Source organism: Pogoniulus pusillus, chromosome 29, assembly GCF_015220805.1.
Source record: "Pogoniulus pusillus isolate bPogPus1 chromosome 29, bPogPus1.pri, whole genome shotgun sequence".
NCBI classification, from domain to species: domain Eukaryota; kingdom Metazoa; phylum Chordata; class Aves; order Piciformes; family Lybiidae; genus Pogoniulus; species Pogoniulus pusillus.
In genome coordinates, this window is record NC_087292.1 from 11162330 (window position 1) to 11186139 (window position 23810).

General features: G+C 44.3%; 1 protein-coding gene and 1 long non-coding RNA gene across 2 annotated transcripts in view; one reads left to right on the forward strand and one right to left on the reverse strand.

Moving 5' to 3' along the window:
* Positions 1-177: 177 nt before the first annotated feature.
* Positions 178-23810, reverse strand: part of BMP7 (bone morphogenetic protein 7) — a 54724-nt gene continuing 31091 nt past the window's right edge. The window contains exons 3-7 of the mRNA XM_064168091.1: positions 19516-19664; positions 14383-14580; positions 4980-5056; positions 4363-4473; positions 178-3101 (exon numbers count right to left, since the gene is read on the reverse strand). Coding sequence (XP_064024161.1) covers positions 2952-3101; positions 4363-4473; positions 4980-5056; positions 14383-14580; positions 19516-19664 — 685 coding nt within the window. The 3' untranslated portion in view covers positions 178-2951. The remainder of the gene's footprint in view (positions 3102-4362; positions 4474-4979; positions 5057-14382; positions 14581-19515; positions 19665-23810) is intronic.
* Positions 16379-23742, forward strand: LOC135188578 (uncharacterized). Its single transcript, XR_010307749.1, has 3 exons — positions 16379-16493; positions 21987-22094; positions 22726-23742. It is a non-coding gene; the product is annotated as an uncharacterized LOC135188578 (long non-coding RNA).

Sequence of the window (23810 nt, forward strand, 5' to 3'; positions counted from 1 at the left end):
ACAATTCCCCCTCTGTTGTATTTGGGCCAAAGGAACCGCATCAAATAGTGACATGTGCAGGTCTTGCCTGTACACAGAGACTGACCTACTTGAAAACAGAGGCTCGAGATGAACTATTGCCCAGCCAGAAAGGTTCTTGGACTATAGGGAGAATAACCACACAGATACACACTGTAGTTGGGATATCTTTTGTAAAGTTGCAATGATTTATTTTACTAGTTTGTACAAAAGGCTTCTGACAACTGCTCTATGAAAAGAACCAGAAATGTGTATGCATTTTTGCCAACTGTTAATAAATATCTTTCTTAAATAAGGAAACAAATGTGTTTAGGAACCGAGAATCCTTTTTCCTGGATGTGATTGAAAAGGAATTCAGAGATGGAAATAAATAATTCTTCTTCAGCTTGTGACAACTATTTACATAAAAATGTACAAACAGTGAAGCTGATGTTGAGCCTAGCAACAGAAATCCTGTTATTATGTTTAGGAAAAAAAAAACAACCACCAAAACAGCAACAACAGCAAACAACCCAAACGAAAACCAAACCAGAAACAATCCCCCACATAATATTTAATATATGAACCCTATACAGCAAGATACTCTGGTCCAAGTTAAAAATGCAAAACACCAACGCAGTGACCACCAACACTCAAACACCCACAAGAAAAACTAACCCTTGACTACTAAATAGTGGAAGTTTAGGCATGATTAGCTTTTAACTTTCTAGACAGCATCTTAACTTCCTTTAGGAGGTTTACAGAAGCACTGGTGTATATAAGTATAAAATGTCAAAAGATGCTTCCCATCTGTGTGGTTTCTATACCTCTCTCGAAGTAAGAGATACACTGAGGGCAGTTTTGGCTGTTTATTGCATATGGTCTTGCCTGCAGGCTCCAGGGAGAGAGTCTTCTGGCTTCAGCTGTTGTCCTGCCAATTGTCTGGCTGTAACCATTTGGTTCAAGCTTCACCTTGGGACAGTTAGGAAGTTTGTTGGAGTTGTGCTGGAGGAACATGCATGCCATGGCCAGGCTGATCCTGCAGATGTTTGAGTCATCTGGGTCAGAAGCTGGGGCACATCTTGCAATGAGGCAACTGCTCACTGAGGCCCCAGTCTAAAACCTACCTATGTTATGGACAGACTCCCACTTTCCCATAAGCCTGATCCTGCTACTGAGAAAACTGATGGGAAAACAGCAATTGACTTAAATGAGATTAGAATTAGACCATCAGAAACAAGTTTCCAATTTATATAGTAGAGAGTATTTTTTTTTTGTTCCTTTGCTTATTCTTTTTAAAGTGAGGCATCTGGCATGGATTTGATCTGCAACTTAAAGGAGGAAGAGCAGTGACTGTCTTCCAGAATCAGGTATTTGTGTTCATTTATCTTCTTTCCCTAACTCTCCTCTAAGGCAAGATACTGAGCCAAGTTCCCACTGTGGCTGCATCACCCTGTCCACTCACTGAGCAGAGAGATCCACCTCCAGGGATTTATTATGTTCTGAACCCAGCTGTTGGAGGTTTAGGGTTTTGAAGTTGGGAAATGTAGAGCTGGGTGTGCTGAGGATCTGGTGTTTCAATGGATAGAATTTTCCTTTTTATCTCCTGGGTGACACATATGCCAGTTCTACTTTTGTAATCACGATGTACGCCAAAGTGTTGAATTAGCTCATGATTGAATATTGCTACTTCGTATTCCTCACCACAACAACTTTAATTGAGCTTTAATTACATAAGTGTGATGTTTGTGTAACCTGTGACTTTAAAAGAACTAAAAAGAAAAGCCTCAAGGGGACATTTTCTTGCCCCTGATTCTAGTTTTTTTGGTGTAACTCTTGAATTGTTTTTTTAATTTTGGTTTTGTCTTTTTGTTTTGTTTTTAAAGTTAAGCCAATAGTAAAGCAGGAGGGCATCAAAAACACTGACCCTGGGAAGCAAGGTTTCCTAGCTTGTTTCTAGCCACGTCTGTGTGGTGCTGGGTGTACGTCCCATCTTAGAGCACCTTCTGCACTTAAGCCTGCCTGTTTGGGGAAGGCATTGGAACTTGTTATGTCACTGAAGTCAATGGACATTTTCCAAACAGGAGCAGGATCTTGAGCTGGCTTTCACAACTCCATAGCTGCATAGGATTAACCCAGCTAAACGTGAAGTTTAATCTCTGTTTCTTAACATTTTGCTGCACTCCTGTTACAAGTTCATAGCTATTCTAATTCATTCTGGTTGCTAGAGGAAATTTCCTTCCCTGTTGATCAAAAGAAGTAGGCTCAAAAAGTCTTGCTCTTTGGAATTATTGTCTTCAGTTCTTTTGCTTGCCAATTAGAAACTTCTTGGAGGTTTTGTGTTGGTGTTCTTTTCCTTAAGACCCAGCCTTTAAATTTGCATTAATTCAAGTATAGTTTTTGTTACTGTAGTCTAAAACTGAAAGTTTCATGTAATTAATCTTTGTTTTTGCTTACAAATTAGAAGCAAACAGAGGGATGGAAGTAATCATTCTCTAACAAAATACCTGTTCACTCCAGGTATGTTTTGTTCACTTTATTGCAAACTGTGTTACAGGAACTATGCATGCTTATTAGTCACAGCACATTCTCACCTTTGATAGATGATTACTTTCTAATTCATAATCAACACTGGTGAGCTTGCAATCTTCAGAAAGACTTATTTGCAGAAGTATGTACTGTAGGAGCCGATTTTGTAGGCAGATTTGGTTTTAAATGGTTTCTCTGGCTTGTCTCAGTTTACAAGCTCATTGTCTGTAACAAACTAAAACAAAATGTGTCCAAAAGCCACTTAGATTCAGAAACTGTTCCATTGTCTGAACTTTCAGAAGCCCAGTCCTACAAAACTGTTTGGGATTTTTTTAAACCCATTGCTGGAGTGCTAACCTTTTCCCCTCCCCCACATAGCCATACAAAAACACTCCTCACAAATACCATTTTTCTTTCCTACAAATCTAATGACAGCCACATGCTCGTACCACCATGTTCCTGTATTTTTTTAAGATAACATTGGAGCTGTCATCAAAATAGAGCACTGAGATGGCATTGAGTTGTGTAGGAGCACAGCAGGGTTTCGGCACAGTCTCTGGGTTTATAAAGTGAACCTGAGGAATGAAAGTAGAAGCACATTAAGATTTACTTTTCTCCCCTCCTCCCCCATAGCCTTCTTTCCCAGGCAACCTTCTGGCTGTCCCATGCACTCACTCTGACATGTTTTGAACACCTGGCTTTGTGTACAAATGCCTTGAGATGTCCCCTGTGTGTACCGAGGCTGATGCACGCACCCAAGTCAGATCTACTTGGAAATCTTTCAGTGAGGCAGGATTTCATTAGGAAATTCCCATTTGTCAGAGCAGTCTTCTGCAGAAGGCTACCAGGATGTGCGGGTGAGGTTTTGTGAGAAATCCAAACCAGCTCAGGCCAGGGGGCCCTGTCCCTGTGCCTGGCAGCACCAAGACTCAGCTGGGGCCAAGGGCTCTGGGTCTTATCTGCTCTCTCCTGAGAGAGGAGGTGAAAGCAATCTACCATGAGAAAGCCATGCATCTATTTATTCCCTTGGTCTTACCTAATAGTTTTTGCTATGCTGTCCTTAGATGTGCATAAGGCATGAGAGGTAGATGAAAAGGTGGAGCGAGCCTCCTCATGCCTTGCAGCTGTGTGCAGGGGGCCTGAGCTGCTAAGCTGGATCTAGGCTGGGCAGGGGAGGGCATCCAGGGAGGTCAGCTGGAAACAGTGGACAGCCATGGTACTCAGGACCAGTGTGCCCTTTGTCCCGTGCCAAGACCTATGGTGCACTGGCTTTGGTGATGCACTGCTGGGGCTGGGTGGCCCCCAGCCAGTGTTGCCCCTGAGCATGGGCACTGTGTCACGAGGACATGCCAGCTCAGGGCTCCTATCAGGGCAGTTTTGCACAGTATCATAAAAATAAATACATCCACACAGCAGCTGGGCTATGTAGTTTGGAGATTCACTGACCCCTTTCCTCAGTCTGCCCCCAAATCTGCTTTGGCCAGCAGCTTGTAGTGAGTCCTTACAGAATCCTTCCAACAGATGCTGACAGTAGGTCTCGCATTCTGTGCTTTCCTTCCCATGCAGTGGGACTTTACCACCATTAAGCTGTCAATCATAAGGCCCTTTTAAACTAGAGACAGCATGTCAACGCTTGCAGCAAAGGCAGGGTAATTCCTAGCCAACTCTTAATGCAGGCCACTTGGCTAGACATGTTGAGCCAGATGCTTCAGGCATCTTAGTAAGCTAATGCAGAGCTTCCTTCTCTTGTTAGCTTGGGAGATTTTAGTCTGTGTATAAACATATTTGAGTAGCACCTACCAGATATAAAGGTACATGGTTGCAGAGTGCACCTACCAGTGTCTGTACAATGGCATGATTTGTAGCATTCATGTATGAATTCAAGGGGAAAGCACATTCTCCTTCACAGTAATATGCAGCATAGCCCTCTGGAGCAATGATCCAGTCCTGGATTAAATTGAAGATGTTAGATTTGCAAAGAAAGAAGAAATCTTGTGCAGTGAAACAAGAAGTAAACAAATCTTTCAATTTGTACATTCACCTAAGAGTTTACAGTGCTCTGCAAAGTAAGAATCTGGCACATTGGCCTTTCTCATGCTGCCTTAGCTCTAAAGCAGCTATTTTTTCCTGGAGGGACATATCCCCACTTAGACCATAGAGTAGCTGAACTTCAGGGTTTTGTTGGTTATCCATTCAGCATCATCCAGCAGTACCAGAGGAAATTCTGGGCCATGGTTTGTCAAAAGGCTCTTGGTGTGTTGTGTTTCCAGCCAGTCTCACACGACCTGTTTGTATACCCTAACTTTGCAGAACCTTGCTACAAGTAGTATACAATTTCTCCTTCAAGACATAAAAACTCTATTCAGTTATTGGCTTGATGTCACCACTGCAGTTCAGTAAGTGATGTGCAAAGGCAGTCTGTCTCACACATCTCGGTCATGCACAGCCCTTACCTGCCACCCCAGGTCCCTGAAGCTGACGTAGAGCTCATGCTTCTTGCAGGCTTGGCGCTGGTCGCTGCTGCTGTTCTCTGCGTGGAGAGAATGGGTGGTGGTAAGGCTGGACTGCTCTAGTACTCACAGCCCTCAGCAATGCCCCAGGAGGGAGCATCACTGCTGTGCTAGTTTGAAGCAAGCTGGAATGTTTTGGTAGAAGAACTAGATAACGGGCAGTGAAATGAAAAACAATTGTGTCTACTTCTCTCACAGTCACGCTGAGAACTCTGGGAAGAAGAAAGACTTTTTCTCCATTTTGTCTCTTACTCTTGCCTTTGCCTTAGACCTGGTCACATCTCATTAACCCTGCTCCCACTAACCTTGCTCCCTAACCTCTTGGCTGCACCTCTTTTCTTCCTGAGAACTGGGGTAAGGTTGAGAGGGCCGGGGGGAGGTGTTGGGGTGGTTTGAGAGCCCCTCCTGGGGACTCAGGTTTCTGGGAGGGGAGTTGTGCTTTTGTATTGTTTATCCTTTGTATATTTCTGTATATAATTGTATATAACTGTATATATTGTAAATAGCTGCTTGTAAATTCTGCTAGCTGTAAATAAATTGCTTCATCTATATTCCCAGGGTCCGTCTGAGTTAGCTGGGGCAAATTCAAAAGTGTGGGGGGCGGGGAAACCCCCAAACCATCACATTTATAATTGGCTTTCCCAACGTGGGGCTAGATATTTCAGTGAGTGGAAATTAGCTCTGGGAATTAAGATGAAGCTAATCAAGCAGCTATTGTACTTGGTGGGGATTGCTGTGTGGCCTGTTTTCTGGTTTTTTGTGTACAACTGGATCAAAGATCAAATTGGTTATTTCTTGCTTCATGTAGTTTTTAAGAAGGCTAAAGTTAAGCTTTCAAACATGTTCTGGAGCTGGGGTGATTTTATTCTTGGTTATGCTGGTTTTAGTGTCACTGAGAATATTACTAGTGATATTACAAGAGTTTTTGTCAATAATGTTACAATCAATCGAGAGTCTGCTTTATCTACTGCTCTCATGAGGGTCATCCAGCCCCAAACTGAAATGCCAAATCCATGCAAGGATTTCTACTCGAAACAGAGCATGGCAGGGATGCTGGGCATTATACTGGCTCTTGTAGTTTTAAATTTCATATTAATTTTGGCATTATTGGTGAAAAATTCTAAACCAGTTTCTGTAAGAGCTAGGAAAAATTCTGTGTCTCAGAAGCAGTCTCTTTCACAGCAAAACAAGGGAACACAGTCATCGGCTTCCCCCTTGCCAGCCTCTGCCCCTCCTTCTCCAAGTGCTGGGAACACAGCCAGTGTTCCCGCCACTAACGTAAACAATGATAGCAAAAACAAAAATAATGGTCAGAGTTTAGCAGGAGCCTCAGGAGCACAGACAGGTACCCAAAATCAGAATGTTCCTAGCAAAAATGAAAACAAGTCAGGGTTGGCAGGCATCCCAGGAGGACAGGCAAACAATCCCACTAATGCTAATGCTAATGCTGGTAACGCTAGCCCAGTCAGTCCAAATCCTAATGACACCAGCTCAGCCAATTCGAACCCCCAGCCAGCAGACCAGAACCAAAATCCTCCTGTTAAAAGCAAGGCAGATCTGAGCTCACAAGCTCCAGGTCAGACCCCTAAGGATTCAAACCCTCCAAGTCAGACTCCTAAAGATTCAAATCCTCCAGCAGACACATCCAAGTCTGTTGCTGCTCAGGCCCTTCTGGCACCTGCTAAGGCAAAAGCTAAGACAAAGAGTGGTTCGCAGGAGGATGTAAGAGATGGGACCTCTGGTGATCAGCAGCAAGAGGAGGAAGAGGAGGCAGTTAGTCTGCGAGACCTTGTAGATGTGCTGAGACAACAATACTCTAGTGAGAGGAGTGCTGTGAGGTTAGCTGCCAGGAGAGAGGATGGTTCCAATGAGTTTAGGAGTGCTATGAGGAAGATTGTGTTAGGCCAGGCACCACCAGATCAACAGGAAGAAGAGGAGGAAGATGACATCCAAGGCTCCAAGGATCCACTCAGAGAGGTCAGGGAAGTTAGGAAGGAATACACAAGGGAATCAGGTGAGCCAATCTTAAGCTGGTTAGTGAGATGCCGTGGCATTGGTGCTAATGCCCTGCAGGTAGGAGACAAGTCTGCCAAGCAGCTGGGACCACTCACTAAGGAGAGTGGAGTGGACAAACACCTGGCAAGTCCTCTTGGTAGGGTTAGCTTGTGGACACGCCTTTTGTTGGCTGTGGCTATGAGATATCCTTCCCGAGATGATTTGCCATGGGCTGCCAAGAAGTGGAACACCGTTGAGCAGGGAATTAAGCTTCTGAAGGAGTTTGCTGTGAAGGAAGTGCTTTATGGAGATCATGGCACTCATGAGCCTGATGATATTCCTTTGGGAACAGGTCTCATGAAGAAGCTGATTAAGCTTGCTCCTTCATCCTATGCTAACATCTTGGCCAGCAAGTTCCTAGCAAGGAGTGATAATGGAAGATCTTTCACTGTTGGTGAATTCACTGACCAGCTCAGGCAGATAGAGGACAGCTTGTCACATTCTGGTCTAGTCTCTGCCATAAAAACTCTAGGTACAGAGATAAGGGATGGCATTAAGGAGAGCATGAAAGAACTGAAGGAGGATCTCGAAAATCTGGTAAAGGATACCGTTCCTGCATCATCTGAATGGGTGCATGTTTCTGCAGTCAGGAACAGACGCCCACCTCCTGCAAGGCAATTCCAGCCCAGGAGGAGACAAATTCCACCTAGACAGCAGCAATCACGTGCGTCACTGTGGATACTTCTGCGTGACACATACGGGGAGAACATGAACAAATGGGATGGTAAACCTACTTCAGCTCTTTCAAAGAGGGTCAGGGATCTGCAGAGTGGCAGAAACAGAGGCAGTAATGCCCGAAAAGTAGCTGTCACTTCTTCAGCTCCTGAGAGCAACTGCAATTGTTCCAACAGTTGCAATTTCTCTCACAACAACACCAATCACTGTGTACACCCTACATGCCATGTTCAGCATTAGGGGTGCCCTGCCTCCAGCCAGGAGGAGGAAAGGGATAGTGGAGAGAACCGAATCTATTGGAATGTATTCATTAGGTGGCCTGGCAGTTCAAGAGTTCGGAAATACAGGGCTTTAGTTGACACAGGTGCTCAGTGTACTTTATTGCCATCTAATTGTAAGGGGACAGAGTCCATTTCTATCTTTGGAATCACAGGTGGATCTCAAGAGTTAACTAAGATACAGGCTGAGATCAGTTTAACTGGTAAAGAGTGGAAGACACATACTATTGTAACTGGTCCTGATGCGCCTTGCATTCTGGGAATTGACTTTTTGAGACAAGGTTGTTTCAAAGATCCTAAGGGTCATAAATGGGCTTTTGGAATAGCATCTGTAGAGATTGAGGATGATAAATTGAAGTTGTCTGTTAGACCTGAACTTTCTGATGAATCTGCAGTTGTGGGACATCATGACATAGAGGACCTGGAAGTGCCAATTGCAACTCAAACCGTTCATCATAGGCAGTACAGAACTAACCGTGACTCTTTGTTGCCCATTCATCAGCTGATTCGTCAATTGGAGAGTCAGGCTGTCATCGAGAAAGCTCATTCACCTTTCAACAGTCCCATCTGGCCTGTGCGTAAACCTACGGGCGACTGGAGACTGACAGTTGACTTTCGTGCCCTCAACGAGGTGACACCACCCATGAGTGCAGCTGTGCCGGACATGCTGGAACTCCAGTACGAGCTGGAATCGAAGGAGGCTAAATGGTATGCAACCATAGACATTGCTAATGCTTTCTTCTCTATTCCCATAGCAAAGGAGTGCAGGCCTCAGTTTGCATTCACCTGGAGAGGAATCCAGTACCAGTTCAATCGTTTGCCTCAGGGGTGGAAACACAGCTCAACCATCTGTCACTCAGTCATCCACAATGCACTGGAGAAAGGTAAAGCTCCAGAGCACATCCAGTACATCGACGACATCATTGTGTGGGGCCAAACTGCTGAGGAAGTCTTCGAGAAAGGTAACAAAATCATTGACATTCTGTTGCAAGCAGGTTTTGCCATTAAAAGAGACAAGGTCAAAGGACCTGCCAAAGAAATTCAGTTTCTGGGAGTGCGGTGGCAGGATGGTCGCCGTTACATTCCACAGGATGTGATCAACAAAGTCTCTACCATGGCAGTTCCCACCAGTAAGAAGGACACACTTTCTTTTCTTGGTGTGGTGGGATTTTGGAGACTACACATTCCTGGTTTCAGTCAGATTGTCAAACCTCTGCATGATGTGACTCGTAAGAGAAACAATTTCGAGTGGGGACCTGAACAACAAGCAGCCTTTGATCAAATCAAACGAGAAGTAGTCCATGCAGTGGGTTTGGGACCTGTGCGATCTGGTCCAGACATTAAAAACATTCTGTACACGGCTGCCAGTGACAATGGTCCAACTTGGAGTCTTTGGCAGAGAGCTCCAAATGAGACACGTGGTCGTCCACTTGGTTTCTGGGGACGTTGTTACAGAGGTTCAGAGACAAATTACACTGCAACTGAGAAAGAGATTCTAGCAGCCTATGAGGGAGTGAAAGCAGCTTCTGAAGTGATTGGAACTGAGTCACAATTGCTTTTAGCTCCTAGACTGCCAGTTCTGAACTGGATGTTCAAGGGCAAAGGTTCATCACCACATCATGCCACAGATGCAACCTGGTCTAAATGGATGGCTTTGATAACCCAACGAGCACGAATGGGTAATCTTGATCGACCTGGTCTAGTAGAGGTGATCACCAACTGGCCGGAAGGCACAGACTGTTCCAAACCTCCAGAGGAGAAAATAACTCGTGCTGAGGAAGCTCCTCCCTATGGTGATCTCTCTGATCAGGAAAAGAACTATGCTTTGTTCACAGATGGTTCCTGTCGTCTTGTTGGGAACAAGCGAAGATGGAAGTCAGCGGTTTGGAGTCCAACCAGGAGAGTTACCGAAACGAAAGATGGAGAAGGAGAATCCAGTCAGTTCGCTGAGGTAAAAGCTGTTCAACTTGCTCTTGATGTGGCTGAACGTGAGAATTGGCCTATCCTTTACCTCTACACCGACTCGTGGATGGTAGCCAATGCTCTATGGGGTTGGCTAAAGGACTGGAAGAAGAATGGTTGGCAGAGGAAAGGAAAGCCTATTTGGTGTGCTGATCTATGGCAGGACATTGATGCACGGCTGGAGAAAACTCCAGTGAAGGTGCGGCACGTAGATGCACACATGCCTAAGAGCAGAGCCACTGAGGAACATCAACATAACCAGAAGGCAGACCAAGCTGCTAAGATTGCTCAAGTTGATACCAACTCTGATCTTGACATTGACCTTGATTGGAAACACCGAGGTGAGCTGTTCTTAGCTCGGTGGGCCCATGACTCATCTGGACATCAAGGCAGAGATGGAACGTACCGATGGGCTCGTGATAGGTCAATTGACTTGTCCATGGACGCTATCACCCAAGTCATCTATGACTGTGACATTTGTGCTGCTATTAAGCAGGCTAAGCGAATCAAGCCCTTATGGTATGGTGATAGATGGTCAAAGTACAAGTATGGTGAAGCCTGGCAGATTGACTACATCACTTTACCTCGATCTCGTTCTGGCAAGCAGTATGTGCTAACGATGGTAGAAGCCAGCACTGGATGGTTGGAAACCTATCCAGTTCCACATGCTACTGCACGTAACACCATTGTTGGTTTGGAGAGACAAATCATGTGGAGACATGGAACTCCAGAGAGAATCGAGTCAGACAATGGTACTCATTTCAAGAACAATCTAGTGAAAAACTGGGCCAAAGAGCATGGTATTGAATGGATCTATCACATACCCTACTATGCACCAGCTTCAGGGAAGATTGAGCGCTACAACGGTTTGCTGAAAACCACCCTAAAAGCCATGGGGGGTGGAACTCTGAAAAACTGGGACAAACATTTAGCACAAGCTACCTGGTTGGTAAATAGTAGAGGTTCAGTAAATAGAGCAGGACCTGCACAATCAGATTTGGTCCAAACAGTAGACGGTGATAAAGTTCCTGTTGTACGTGAAAAGAATCTGTTAGGGAAAACTGTTTGGGTATTTTCTCCTTCGGGCGAAGGGAAACCTGTCCGAGGGGTGGTTTCTGCTGAAGGTCCTGGTCATACATACTGGGTAATGCAGGAGAATGGTGAAATCCAGTGTATTCCACAGAGAAATCTAACTTTAGCTGAGAGAGTTTAAATTCAAGCTGTTAGGAGTTTTCTGTTCTAGGTAACATCGGCGCCCAACACTGAGAAAAATCTACAGTACGTGAGCACGAACCCAACATCACCTGGGAGTCCCTGTTCTGAGCTTTTGAATCACCTACATCTGATTGAAGTGTGAACTGAACTTGTATATATAGTTTTGGTGTAAATATTGGTTTAGATTAGATTGGATAATTCTCAGCGATACTCTGAGCGAAGTAGACAAGGGGTGGATTGTGCTAGTTTGAAGCAAGCTGGAATGTTTTGGTAGAAGAACTAGATAACGGGCAGTGAAATGAAAAACAATTGTGTCTACTTCTCTCACAGTCACGCTGAGAACTCTGGGAAGAAGAAAGACTTTTTCTCCATTTTGTCTCTTACTCTTGCCTTTGCCTTAGACCTGGTCACATCTCATTAACCCTGCTCCCACTAACCTTGCTCCCTAACCTCTTGGCTGCACCTCTTTTCTTCCTGAGAACTGGGGTAAGGTTGAGAGGGCCGGGGGGAGGTGTTGGGGTGGTTTGAGAGCCCCTCCTGGGGACTCAGGTTTCTGGGAGGGGAGTTGTGCTTTTGTATTGTTTATCCTTTGTATATTTCTGTATATAATTGTATATAACTGTATATATTGTAAATAGCTGCTTGTAAATTCTGCTAGCTGTAAATAAATTGCTTCATCTATATTCCCAGGGTCCGTCTGAGTTAGCTGGGGCAAATTCAAAAGTGTGGGGGGCGGGGAAACCCCCAAACCATCACAACTGCTCACCTGGTGCGTTTGTGGCTTTTATCTTTCAATACATTTTCAGATTTAATCATAAAATAATGGCTGGGAAAAGGCCCAGGAAGAAGGGGTTTATGTTTTGGGGTTTTCTGAACTTTCTCTGACCTCATAGTAGCAAAAAGCAGATCTCGACAAGTATTGCTTACTACAGAAAATGAGAATCTGTGAGAGAGGAGGAGGGCAAGGCACTCTTCACCTATTTTGTACACTCCTGTCTTTGAATCACATGTGTTACTGGTGATAGCTGCACCTTCAGGCCTAAAAAAATCAACACATGAAATTAAGATAATACAGAATCTGTTCCTCTTTCCAGTAAAGCTGGATTCAGGTTCCAGACCTTTTGCAATAGGTAACAATGCTGGAGCCAAAGAATAAAGCACATATCTGAGTCATGGATCTGAACTAACATGACTGTCAGGACAGTTTTAAAGTTGCCTGAAGTGGAGATCCAATTGGAAGTACCAAAAAGTATTTTTTCAGCTCTTGCTGTTGGAAGGTAACTCAAAGTGGATCCCCAAGATGAAAGCAGGACACTGGTTACAGGCACATTTCTAACCTACTCATAGAAATAAGATGTTTAGTCCATTACCCATCCTTTAGAAACTGAATTGATATAGCAACCTTAAACTGCAGACCATTGGTGCATAACCTAGAGCTCAGCCATGGAAAGCCATTTCAAGAGACTCTTGGACTGTGAGAGTTACAGAAATGCATGTGGGCAGGTCAGAGAAGCCACACCTATCACCAGACCTGCATACAAGCATCATTACTGCTAGGGATGACCTGATTAAATATAGGGAAGCTGCAACAACACTGATGGGACAGAGTTCTCCTACAGCCTTGTATGTAACCCCAAGCAACCCAAGGCAAAGTTTAGCTGGCTAAGATAATACTGTGCCCTGCACTGTCCTTCTCCTTACACTTGTTACATGTTGCCTTTCATTCACTGAAGTGCCTGAAGAAACAGCTGGAATTTGCCACTACTCTCAGCAGAGCTATCCCTGTGCTGCAGTTCCTGCTGGGAAGGTCACCAGGGGCCTGTTATCCTGAGGTATCTCACAATTAAGCCACGTTTCTATTTCAAATGCCTGACAGAGTTTTCTTCCATATTAGGAAGCACAGCTCCCCCCAAAATAGCTGCAGTTATCCTGAGCAATGAATGGGCTTCGCTCTTCCGTGTGAAACTTTTGGGACTGCTAAATCTTTGGGGGGGGCTAAACTTCAAATCAAAGACTCTGCACATCTACAGCATTTTAATTCAGATCCACTGAGATAGATCATTGTTTGAACTGCTCCTTGCTTTAACGTAATTATCTTGCATTTCACAAAGGAACTGGTTTCATGTGAGAGCGAAGGAGAGCTTCTGCTTAGCTGTCTTCTTGGTTATCTTTTTTTTTTCTTGGATTAAGAAACCCCTCTGTTTAATATTAGAATCACAGAATCAGTCAGGGACCACTAGGATCATCTAGTTCCATATCCCCTGCCATGGGCAGAGACACCTCACACTAGATCAGGCTGCCTACAGCCTCATCCAGCCTCACCTTAAACACCTCCAGGGATGGGGCTTCCACCCTGGGCAACCTGTTCTAGGGTCTCACTACTCTCATGATGAAGAACTTCTTCCTAACACCCATTTCTAGCTTTGTTCCATCCCCCCCAGTCCTATCACTACCTGACGTTCTAAAAAGTCCCTCCTCAGCTTTCTTGTAGTCCTCGTAGGAACCATAAAACTTGGCCCATAGGAACATTGTCTCACAGAAACATTACTTTTCTAATTTCTCAGTAACAGAATCACAGAGTGGTAGGGGTTGGAAGGGACCTTGAAAGATCATCTAGTCCAGCACCCTCCACCTAGAGTAGGCCACACAGGAATGCATCCAGGTGGGTTTTGAAAGTCTCCAGAGACGGAGATGCCACAACCTCTCTGGGCAGCCTGTTCCAGTGCTCTGTCACTCTCACTCTGAAAGAGTTTTTCCTTATGTTCATGTGCAAGCCTCCTCTGCTCCAGCTTGCACTGTTGCTCCTTATCCTATCATTGGACATCACCGAGAAGAGCCTGGCTCCATCTTCCGGACACTCACCCTTCACGTATCTATAAACACTAAAAAGGTCATCCCTCAGTCTCCTCTCCTCCAAGCTAAAGAGACGCAGCTCCCTCAGCCTTTCCTCATAAGTAAGGGAGATGTTCCACTCCCTTAATCCTTAATCAGCTTCGTGACTCTGCACTGCGCCCTTTCAAGCAGCTCTCTGTCTGCACACTAAGGGGCTCAGAACTGGACAAGTAGTTTCAAACCAGCACCTGGTAGCAGAAAGACACAGAAACCACTGCCACGTTACTAGCCCACAGGCAGAGACCCAGACCCAGCGACCCACACGGTACCTGCAATGTTGGACACCCGGAAAGCTTCTTGGTTCTTTGGCGTTTTTGATCGGTTCTGGCTCCTTTGCTTCCCTCCCGTGGAGCGAATGCTGCGGAGATGGACCTCGGTGGCTTTGAAAAAGGCCACTGTGAACGGCTGCTTGTTCTGTGGGCCATGCCTTCCAATGAGACCCGCCAGTTTGGGATTGATGCTTTGCCCTTAATAACAGAATGGACTGATGAGAGGGCCTGAAGTGACCTTCTGTGCTCAACAACCGTAGTAAGGCTAAGAAGGAGGAGAGCTGCTGGCTGGTAAAGGTGATCCCTAGGCATGACATAGAATCAACCAGGTTGGAAGTGACCTCCAAGATCATCCAGTCCAACCTACCACCCAGTCCTGTCCAATCAACTAGGCCATGGCACTAAGTGTCTCATCCAGGCTTTTCTTGAACACCTTCAGGGGTGGCAAATCTACCACCTCCCTGGGCTGCCCATTCCAATGCCAATCACTCTCTCTGGCAAGAACTTCCTCCTAACATCCAGCCTATACCTCCCCTGGCACAACTTGAGACTGTGTCCCCTTGTTCTGTTGCTGGTTGCCTGGGAGAAAAGACCAAACCCCACTTGGCTACAGCCTCCCTTCAGGTAGTTGTAGACAGCAGTGAGGTCACCCCTGAGCCTCCTCTTCTCCAAGCTAAACCACCCCAGCTCCCTCAGCTTCTCTTCACAGGGCTGTGCTCCAGGCCCCTCACCAGCTTCATTGCCCTTCTCTGGACACCCTCCAGTATCTCAACATCTCTCTTGAATTGAAGAGCCCAGAACTGGACACAGTACTCAAGGTGTGGCCTGACCAGTGTTGAGTACAAGGGAAGAATAACCTCCCTTGTCCTGCTGGCCACGCTGTTCCTGATACAGTACATTCCTGGGTGTATGCATCCATCCACCAAGAGCCTGGGCTTAATGGGCAAAGCTGCTTCTGACAAGAGCAGCTCAGCACAGCTAACTTCATTTTATATCTGCATGTAAAAGTTACATAAAATAGCCCTACCTATAATTATTTTACCCTAAATCCACTTAGCATTAACTATTCCTACATTCTTTAGAGGGGTTTCTTTAAGTTCACCAACCTATAATTTGAAGTGATCCTATAAAAGGAACCATAAAACTTGGCCCATAGGAACACTAAATTCCCACTGGAAGGTTATTAACTTAAAATAAAAATGCCTTGTATGAAATGTTGACAGAGTTCCAGATATATTGTAGCTGAGAGAAAAACAAATAGTTCAGATGTTTAGAGACATTTTACTTATTGCTGTATCTTGGCACTAGTGTATCTGACCAGTGCTGCACAACTCTTGATTACCATCCATGCTTCCTTCATCTTGGGCTTTTAAAATCTAGTTCCAGACTACCAGATGTAAAGAAACTGGTAGCCTGAAATATTCTAGGTAATGTTTTATAGCTGCTGTTTTTAAGATGAGTAGACTGCACATCAAGGCTTATAAATTATTGTCTTTATGCACATGCTCTTGCATGTGGCCTGAAGATTGGTAAATGTGACAGACCCAAATAAAGGAGGCTATGGTCAAAGTCTGAGGTCAAGAAACTGTCTAGCCTCAGTTGGAGGCCATTTTCTGTGTGCCCAGAAGCATGCAGCCCTGTGAGCCAACCCCATGCTGCATTTTATGGAAGCTGTGGCAAGGACTGGCTCAGGAGGGGTATTAATGGGAGCTCAGCCACAGAACATCCACCCAGCCTGGCCAGTCCTTGCCAGATAAAGCAAAACTCATCTTGGGAAAGGACACCAGGAAAGCTTGGGTGAAAACAGCAAATGCTAAAACTCATGCACTTAGATTTATGTGTGGACACACATCAGCAACTTCTTCACCTTCTGCTTAAGCTCCTTTCTGGAAACTTGTCCAAGCAGTTTTTATGTTAAACATTTGAGGTTGAGCCCACAAAGTACTTAAACAAGCAGCTGATGCTAGATACCTAAGTAGTTCCACTTGTGCTCAGGCTTTGCCAGATCGAAGCCCTATTTCCTGAGAACAAACTCAGCTGCAGGAGGTGGAGCTCACTGAACATCGTTGCTACAGTTTCTCCTGCCCCTTCAGAGCAGCCTCTCCAAACTAGTGAGTACATCTATGACTGTATTTTTTCCAGTGTGAATTATTTCACTTTTACCCTGTCTCTGGAGAGTAGCTTAGCAGTGTGCAGTGAGGGGACTGAGCCTTACACTGACATGTCTAATGGACTTGCATTTGTGCAGCAGTAACTAGCACCTAGCCAATGAGTTTCTCATGTAACACCAGCATGTCATGTTCATGACCAGTATGGTGGCAGTGTTTCCTTGGAGAGGGGAACAAGGCACGGAATGCTCTCTATGTGGAGAGGGGGGAAATCCACTTCCTCACTACCCTGTGCATCTAGAAAGCAAGGTTAAACACAAGGACACGTGTAGTCACCACCAGACAATGATAAACTTCTCCCAAAAGAACTACAGCTGTGTCCTTGAACGAGGGGGCACAGCTTTATCTGCTTTCATGAAACTGCTTTTTAAATGCCATCAAAAATGGGATCTTAAGTAACTAAGTAAACCTAAGTGGGCAGCTGTGGTTCCCACATGCTGCTGCTGAGCAAGGCGTATCGGGTGCTGGGCTGAGAGCTCGCTGAAGGCTACTGAGTCACTCCAATGTTTCTTTTACTTACTGCTTGAGCTGATCCCCATTTTCAGAGAGTAAACAGATACCCTTTGATTCCACCCTAGTTATACATGTTGACAGACTTCTTTGGCAAGATTATAAAGAAACACAAATATCTGTTAAAAGAGCTAATTTCTTGTGTATAATTTCATCTGGACAGTGCTCATGATGTCAGATTTTTTAACAGACTGTGCTGGCTTCACAATTAGAGATCTCTGTATGCAACAAGAGATACAAAGACAAGTTGAGAGGTTTTTCTAATTTGCTTGAAGCTTTGGGGATTGCTCAAGCATATAATGTTGCATCAAAATCCTGCTGTGTTTGCAGCATATGATTTTCATATGAAGTCCAGGTGTAAAAGCAGCACACACAGTTGGTCTAAATCCAAAATGAAACTTGGGGAGCAAGGGAGGACATGTCCTTGCTAGTCAAAATAGAAAGAAAAGTTCACGTGTGTGGTGGAGAAATGTGAGGGCAAAGGTGTGGTGCCAGGGCACTTGGTTACAGAATACCAGAGACAATTGGGTCCTGTACCTCTGTATTTACTGTTCAATCACTTTGGTTGACTTTTCTAACTTTAATGATAGGCTGAAGTATTTTGAGAAAGCAGCAACCCATTTAGCAATGGGTTGAAATCATCTACAAACTCTGATAGACTTCTCAGGAGTGCAAACAAACAAAAAAGGATTCCTTACTTTAACTGGATCAAATAACAGGTGAGAACGCATTAATCGCTGAACCTGGGTCTTTGAATGCTCACTCTCTGGTGGATCTGGCTGTATGATGTTAAGGATCTCTTTCTGCTCCTTCCAGCAGAGCAGAGAGGGTTACTGTAACTGTGGGCAAAGTTGCAACACTTGTTTGGGTGCAGGATCCTAAAAAAAGTCTCCACTGAAATCTGTAACGTGCTCATAAATCAGCTGCCATCCTCCTTAATGATGAGAAATAGGGCTGATTTTTGCTGTAACATCACTAGTGAGGATAGGGGAGGAAAGAGTGATAAGACTTTATCAGTAGAAGAGTGTGATACTGTAGTACCCATAGTGTTTAGAGGTATTGAGTCTACTTCCAGCTATCGCTTTTCCTGTGGATTCTGTGCTGGGTCTTCATGGTTTTCCTATATGTGAACTGCAACAGAACAAATATGCCATGATCCTGGACACAACTTCTGTACTTCCAAGTATTTAGGAAGCAAACTGGAAACAAAACAAGAAGTGTTTGAAAACAGGTTAAGCTTGTCTTGGCTGTTGATTTGCCTTACTGGTTTAAGAGTCATGATGAACTTGTAAATCAGGTTGAAATTGAATCTTTATACAAAGGTGGCAAAAGGCATCTCTCATTGGGGTGGGGACTACTAGCTCCTATGGTGAAGCTCCTGCTTTGTATGTGTGTTTGGGTTGCTGCAGTGCCTGATCACTCTGGGCAGGTTAAAACAAACCCTGTGCAGTCCTGTGTGCAGGTCTCACAGGAGTAACATCACTCTTTTATGTAAAGCACTTTCTGTATGTTGCTGTTTCAAAACTGCTTTGCACCGTCTTTATGCAAAACACCACTCACTGGGAAGGTTCAGAGTGTTGCATACAAACCAATCTCAAGTGATACCACAGATGCATATCTGGAGAATGAAAGTATGTCCTTAGATAACTACATTCAGAGTATTCATAATAATTTTGAGCTGGATTTTGCTTAAAGTGTCCCATGGGACATCCAGGCAGTTCCAGATGGTTATGGGTCCCAATAACACCCCAAAGATCCAGAATAATTTCATTTCCTTGCACAAGTCCCCAAGTGAGCATAGCAGTCTTAACTTTAAGACAAAGCAGCATGACTTTTTAGTTAAGACCTGGTTAGGAAAGTTCCCTGCTTGATTCTAAATGCATCCTTTCTGGAGATGTTTCAGAGCTGGGTTTTCTCACCTCTTCCCAAACCTCACAACTTTGTACCATAACCACACTGCAAACCCTAGAGTCCAGACCAGGCACGATATTACTAGTGATTTCTGCCTGAACAGAGAAAACCAAAAAGGTTCCTAGCTGTTTTCTGCAATGGAAAGGACTTTTGTGCCAGCTTGCACCAGCCATTTACATACAACACTCAGCTGTGTCTTTTCACACACGCTAACTTTCTTCCTCTCTCCATAACTGGACTGCACTAGCAGCAAATCAGCAGCATATACATACCTTGAAAGACGTGTACATAGCTAAAAGTGAAATTACTGCAGACAGCTTACTAATCTTGTTAAAGCATCTAAGGTCACACTTAACCTGACACATCTACAGGGTTTTTTTATTACTACTGTTACTATTATTTCCCTCTTAATCAAATTCAGGAAAACCATGCATAAGAAATCCTACTCCAAGTAAGGAATACTGAATGCTTAAGACTTGCCCTGGGTGGGAGTTGTGTACCCAAAATGGAGACTCGATAACTGATAAGGATGCCTGACACTCACCATCAATACCTTCCACAGATAGCTGCAGGCCAAGATTGTGTTGTGGATTCACCACCCAGTGATTACTGGTTGCAGTAATGTCAAACACCAGCCACCCTTCTTCTGCAGCCCAGATTGTTCGAGAGTCGAGCAGGAACAAATCTGAGTCCCTGAAAAAACAAAAAAGTGTAATCCCAGTTACTCAGGCTTTCCTCTGGAGCCCCTGTAAGCATACACACACACATGCTTTAAGCACCACACTTAGCTGGCCTTTCCACCACAGGCAGGCTTTGCTCGAGCTGGGTCGGAGTGCTTTTCCCTCTAATCACCTTCAGATGAAGTACTTTTCTTCCCTTCAAAAACGGGAGGATGGGTTGAAGCAGAGTTGGGGTGGTTTTGGATTACTTTGCTGCTACAGTTTAACCTTAGAGCTGCTGATGCAACTTCAGGAAAATAAACGCTTGCCAGGCACAGGTTTGCAAAAGTATTGTTTGCATATGCAAAGTTGGTAATTGGGCAGACAATGCTGCTCATTATCCTTTCCACACATAATTTCCTGACTTCTATGCATAATTGTAGTGTCAGTGCAAGCCAGCTGGAACACTGGTGTGCATACATTACCATAGGTAATGTTTTTTCACATTTGTTCATCTGAGGTTACAGATAACTGATTGAGGTAATAACCCTCTGCACAGTCACAGGTCTACATTACACTGGGTAGCACTTTTCTTTCAATCCTTGCTTAAATTTCTTTTTAAGGGCCACTGCTGACTTGCTTTAGTTGACTAATTAATACCAGAAAAGAAGAAAAAATCAGTAATAGAGGATTTTGTGCATTTGAAAAAGATTAAATCATTCTGGATTTACAAAACACATCCTGGCAAGTCTCTGAAAAATACAAATTTGAGAAAACACAGGATCTGTAAAGGAAAGAATCTTCTCTTATCAGAAATTAAGAGATAAAACTTGGATAAAAAAATTGGATAGTGGTGAAGTTCCTTCATAACAAACAACTTTACAAGAAGAACAAAGAAACATGGTGGAAGTGTCCAGACAAGTCCCGTAAGAGCTGCTTTTGTACTTGCAGTGCACAAACATGATAACTTCTTTAGGTGTAATTATATCCTTTTGAATGAAGAAACATCCTTGGAAAACCCTTTAATCATGTTCTCAAAGCATAAAGAAGGCGTTATTAATTTTGCCAGTATTGATTTGTCATGTATTGAACTTGTTTGACACAGTGCTTCTTGTTTGCACCAAGTGTCAAGTGATCAAAAATGGATCTGAGAAGTAGAGTCAGCACAGAAGCTTTTGTCTTGCAGCTTTCAGTGATTTTTTTTCTGTGAGTTACCAAGAAATTAGAGTCTTTTACTCACACACCTGACTCAAAACAGAGATGGAGTTTTATAGAAATATTTTTACTATCTACCTTGCCTTTCAACTTTTGTGAGCCAGAATGTAGGAGACGATGGCTTTCCTCCATGAGCTAACAGATGTCGCTGCCTCTGGTTCTGCACTGGCTTGCATGAAACCCAGCTTCTCACATTGGCTCCTACAGAGCAGTGTGTGTAAGAGGAGGATTCCAATTGTTTCCTCACCTTTGGATGCCCATGGCTGAATGTGTAGATACAGAGCTGCTGAGGACGCAGTTAGTGCTGCATGGGGCAGCCTGGGGAAAGCAGCGGCTGTGGCAGCTCAGTTCCGAAATAGGAGGCAAGGTCTGATGTTTGCAGGAGATGTTTTGCAGGTGAGGGACTGTAATGATTTTAATTCCTCACATGTCCCTGCCATGGAGGAAGGCACAGGAGAGGGAGCTCTGCTTTATTTTAAGCAAGTTTTGGTTTGTGGAGGAAGATCTGCATCAGAATTGAACTTGCTGCAACACTTACTTCCCCCTGGTAATGTTAGCAAGAATTTTGGTGGATGCTTGGGAAACCAAGGTGGGTGTTTCAGGAAGGGGCTGTGGTGCAGTACTGAAGAGGCTCAATCCAGCCATTGGAGCTGCTCTCTGGAGCTCAGTCAGCTTTTCTGGGTGAACCTAGGCCAGCTGAAGGTAAATGGTATGGATAATGCCCTGCCTCCACATACACATTAGTCACAGGAACGTAAGATGCTTGAACTCTAAATGCAGGAGACAAATTTCCTGGGGCTTCATCCCCACCCTGAAGCAACAGCCCTGTTCCCACAGTGCATGACACAGCCGCCTGGACACCACCTGCCCTTCCCTGTTTACAACACACTGAACAAAATGCATCCCAGAGGAGCCAGGGACAAGGGAGTAGTAGGGATTGGCCCATTCCAATGGCTGAGTCCAAGTTTCCAGAAGTAAAGGGTTTTTATATTCACATACTGCATCATTTAAGCATGGCCCATGACTGGAACTCATGATTCACACAAGACTTAGTTAATAGAGACTTGGCTTGCTTGGCTTTTCTCCCTTGTAGTTTGCAGGTTGAAGATAATAGTAGTAATGATAACTTTTTTGGTTTTAGCTACTGCTCAGCTGCAGTATTATTACTCAGAAAAACCAGCCTTTAAGCTTCCCATGCTGACATGATGCAATCAGAGTAACCAGACAACATGAGGCACCAAGTACCAGGGTGAGTCAGTCTGGGAAATTGTATAATGCATTTGTTTTCCTGTAGTTACAGCAATGTGCAAACAATAGGCCTGGAGGGGAAGCCCGAAGTGAGAGAGATCAAAGGGATCTACTGGAAGGAAATGTCCTTTCCACACACACTTGGAACATTTGGACCCCAAAAGACCCCGTGTCAGATGGTCTCTGGAGAAGTTCTAGCACTCCTGGATTAGCACTTTTCACTCTGCCCCATCAGAAGCAGGCAGAAATAGGATGCAAAACCTGACTGGTGTAGCAAGCAGAGGCTCCTGCTCTGCTAAGAAGCTTCCTTTCTCTTCTGTTACAAAGAAAGGCCATGCTCGCCAAAGACCTATGGCAAACAGCACTCAGTCACTAGCTAGCAGGCAGCAAGGTCTTTAGACATCACTGATGAACAAGACTTATTAAACATGGCAAAGAAATGTTACTGTGCTTAGACTTAATATTTACTATGAGAGCTCTTATCTAATGAGTTGTTGTGTAAGCTAGGGCTAGTTGAGTCTAAAGCAGCTGGTTTGGGGTTTTGCTTCAAGGTAAAGATCTAAGCACAAATAGAGAAGGTTTCTTGTGCACATCAGACTGATATCTTACCTGCCAACTCTGTCCATATTTAGAGCATTGTTGGAGTGATGTGAAGAATGACTCTGCAACCAGGAGGCAGAAAAGCACTTTGGCTCTTTGGCCCTGCATTCAATCCCTTCATTTGAGAACTTCAGAGCATGTGAGAAGCTATGCTGAACTTCTTACCAGCCCAAGAGATAGAAAAAGGCACAATTCTCATTTTACAGAAAATTAAGCTGGGACATGGAAATGTTAATGTCTAGATTAGAGTTATATAAATTATGAAGTCAGGATCCAAACCACAAGGATGTTTTGCTGAGACCACATCAAAATGGCTCAGCGTTCAAAGCACTGACATCAGCAACAGTGTCAAAGCTTTTAGCAATGACAAAACTCAGGGCTTTCAGCTCAGCTTTCTCAAGCATTTGTGGAGCCGAAGATGAGGACATGAGATTGGCACTCATTTACTGATTGCTCTGGTGGTGTCTGGCACTGGATGCCAGAGAGAAGAGTCACCTCCTGCTAGAAAGCACTCCAAAAATTTGTCTACAGGTCGTGTAACTGCTGTGTGGTCTATGAGATTTCCTTAGTGAACTTGTTTTCTGAACTCCAGGATGAATAACAAGTATTGCAAAGTGAGGGTGACTGGGAAGGATGCATGTGAGATCGTGTCTGGAAAGCAGCTGCAGATAGAACAACTGAAGCTGCCAAAGGGCTATTGAGGGCTGGCGGCATGAGTAGGGTGAGAAAAACAATCACTATTGATTAGTGGAAGAGAACAGGACTAACAAAGTCAGATTTGTGGGGATAAGTGGAGAAAAAAGAGGAGATTAAATACAGAAAAGGCAAGTAAGATTATCCTGTAAGGAGACAGTGAGAAAGAAAGTTGCCATGTTGAAATATGGTAATTGTGAGGATGAATAGTAGTGAAGCTTCATGAAAATGGGCCAGCAAGAGAGAAGCAGTGAAAACATGAGTTGGCAATTCTGTGAGAACAAGAGATGAAACTATGCATTTCTAAATTGTAATACACAAGGTCTGCACTGCTCCAGGGCAGCCCTTTAACCAGACAGCCCTGCTTTCGTGTCTTTTTTTTTCACTCACTCTCCCCATCCCCCTCATCAGCTCTGTTATTTCA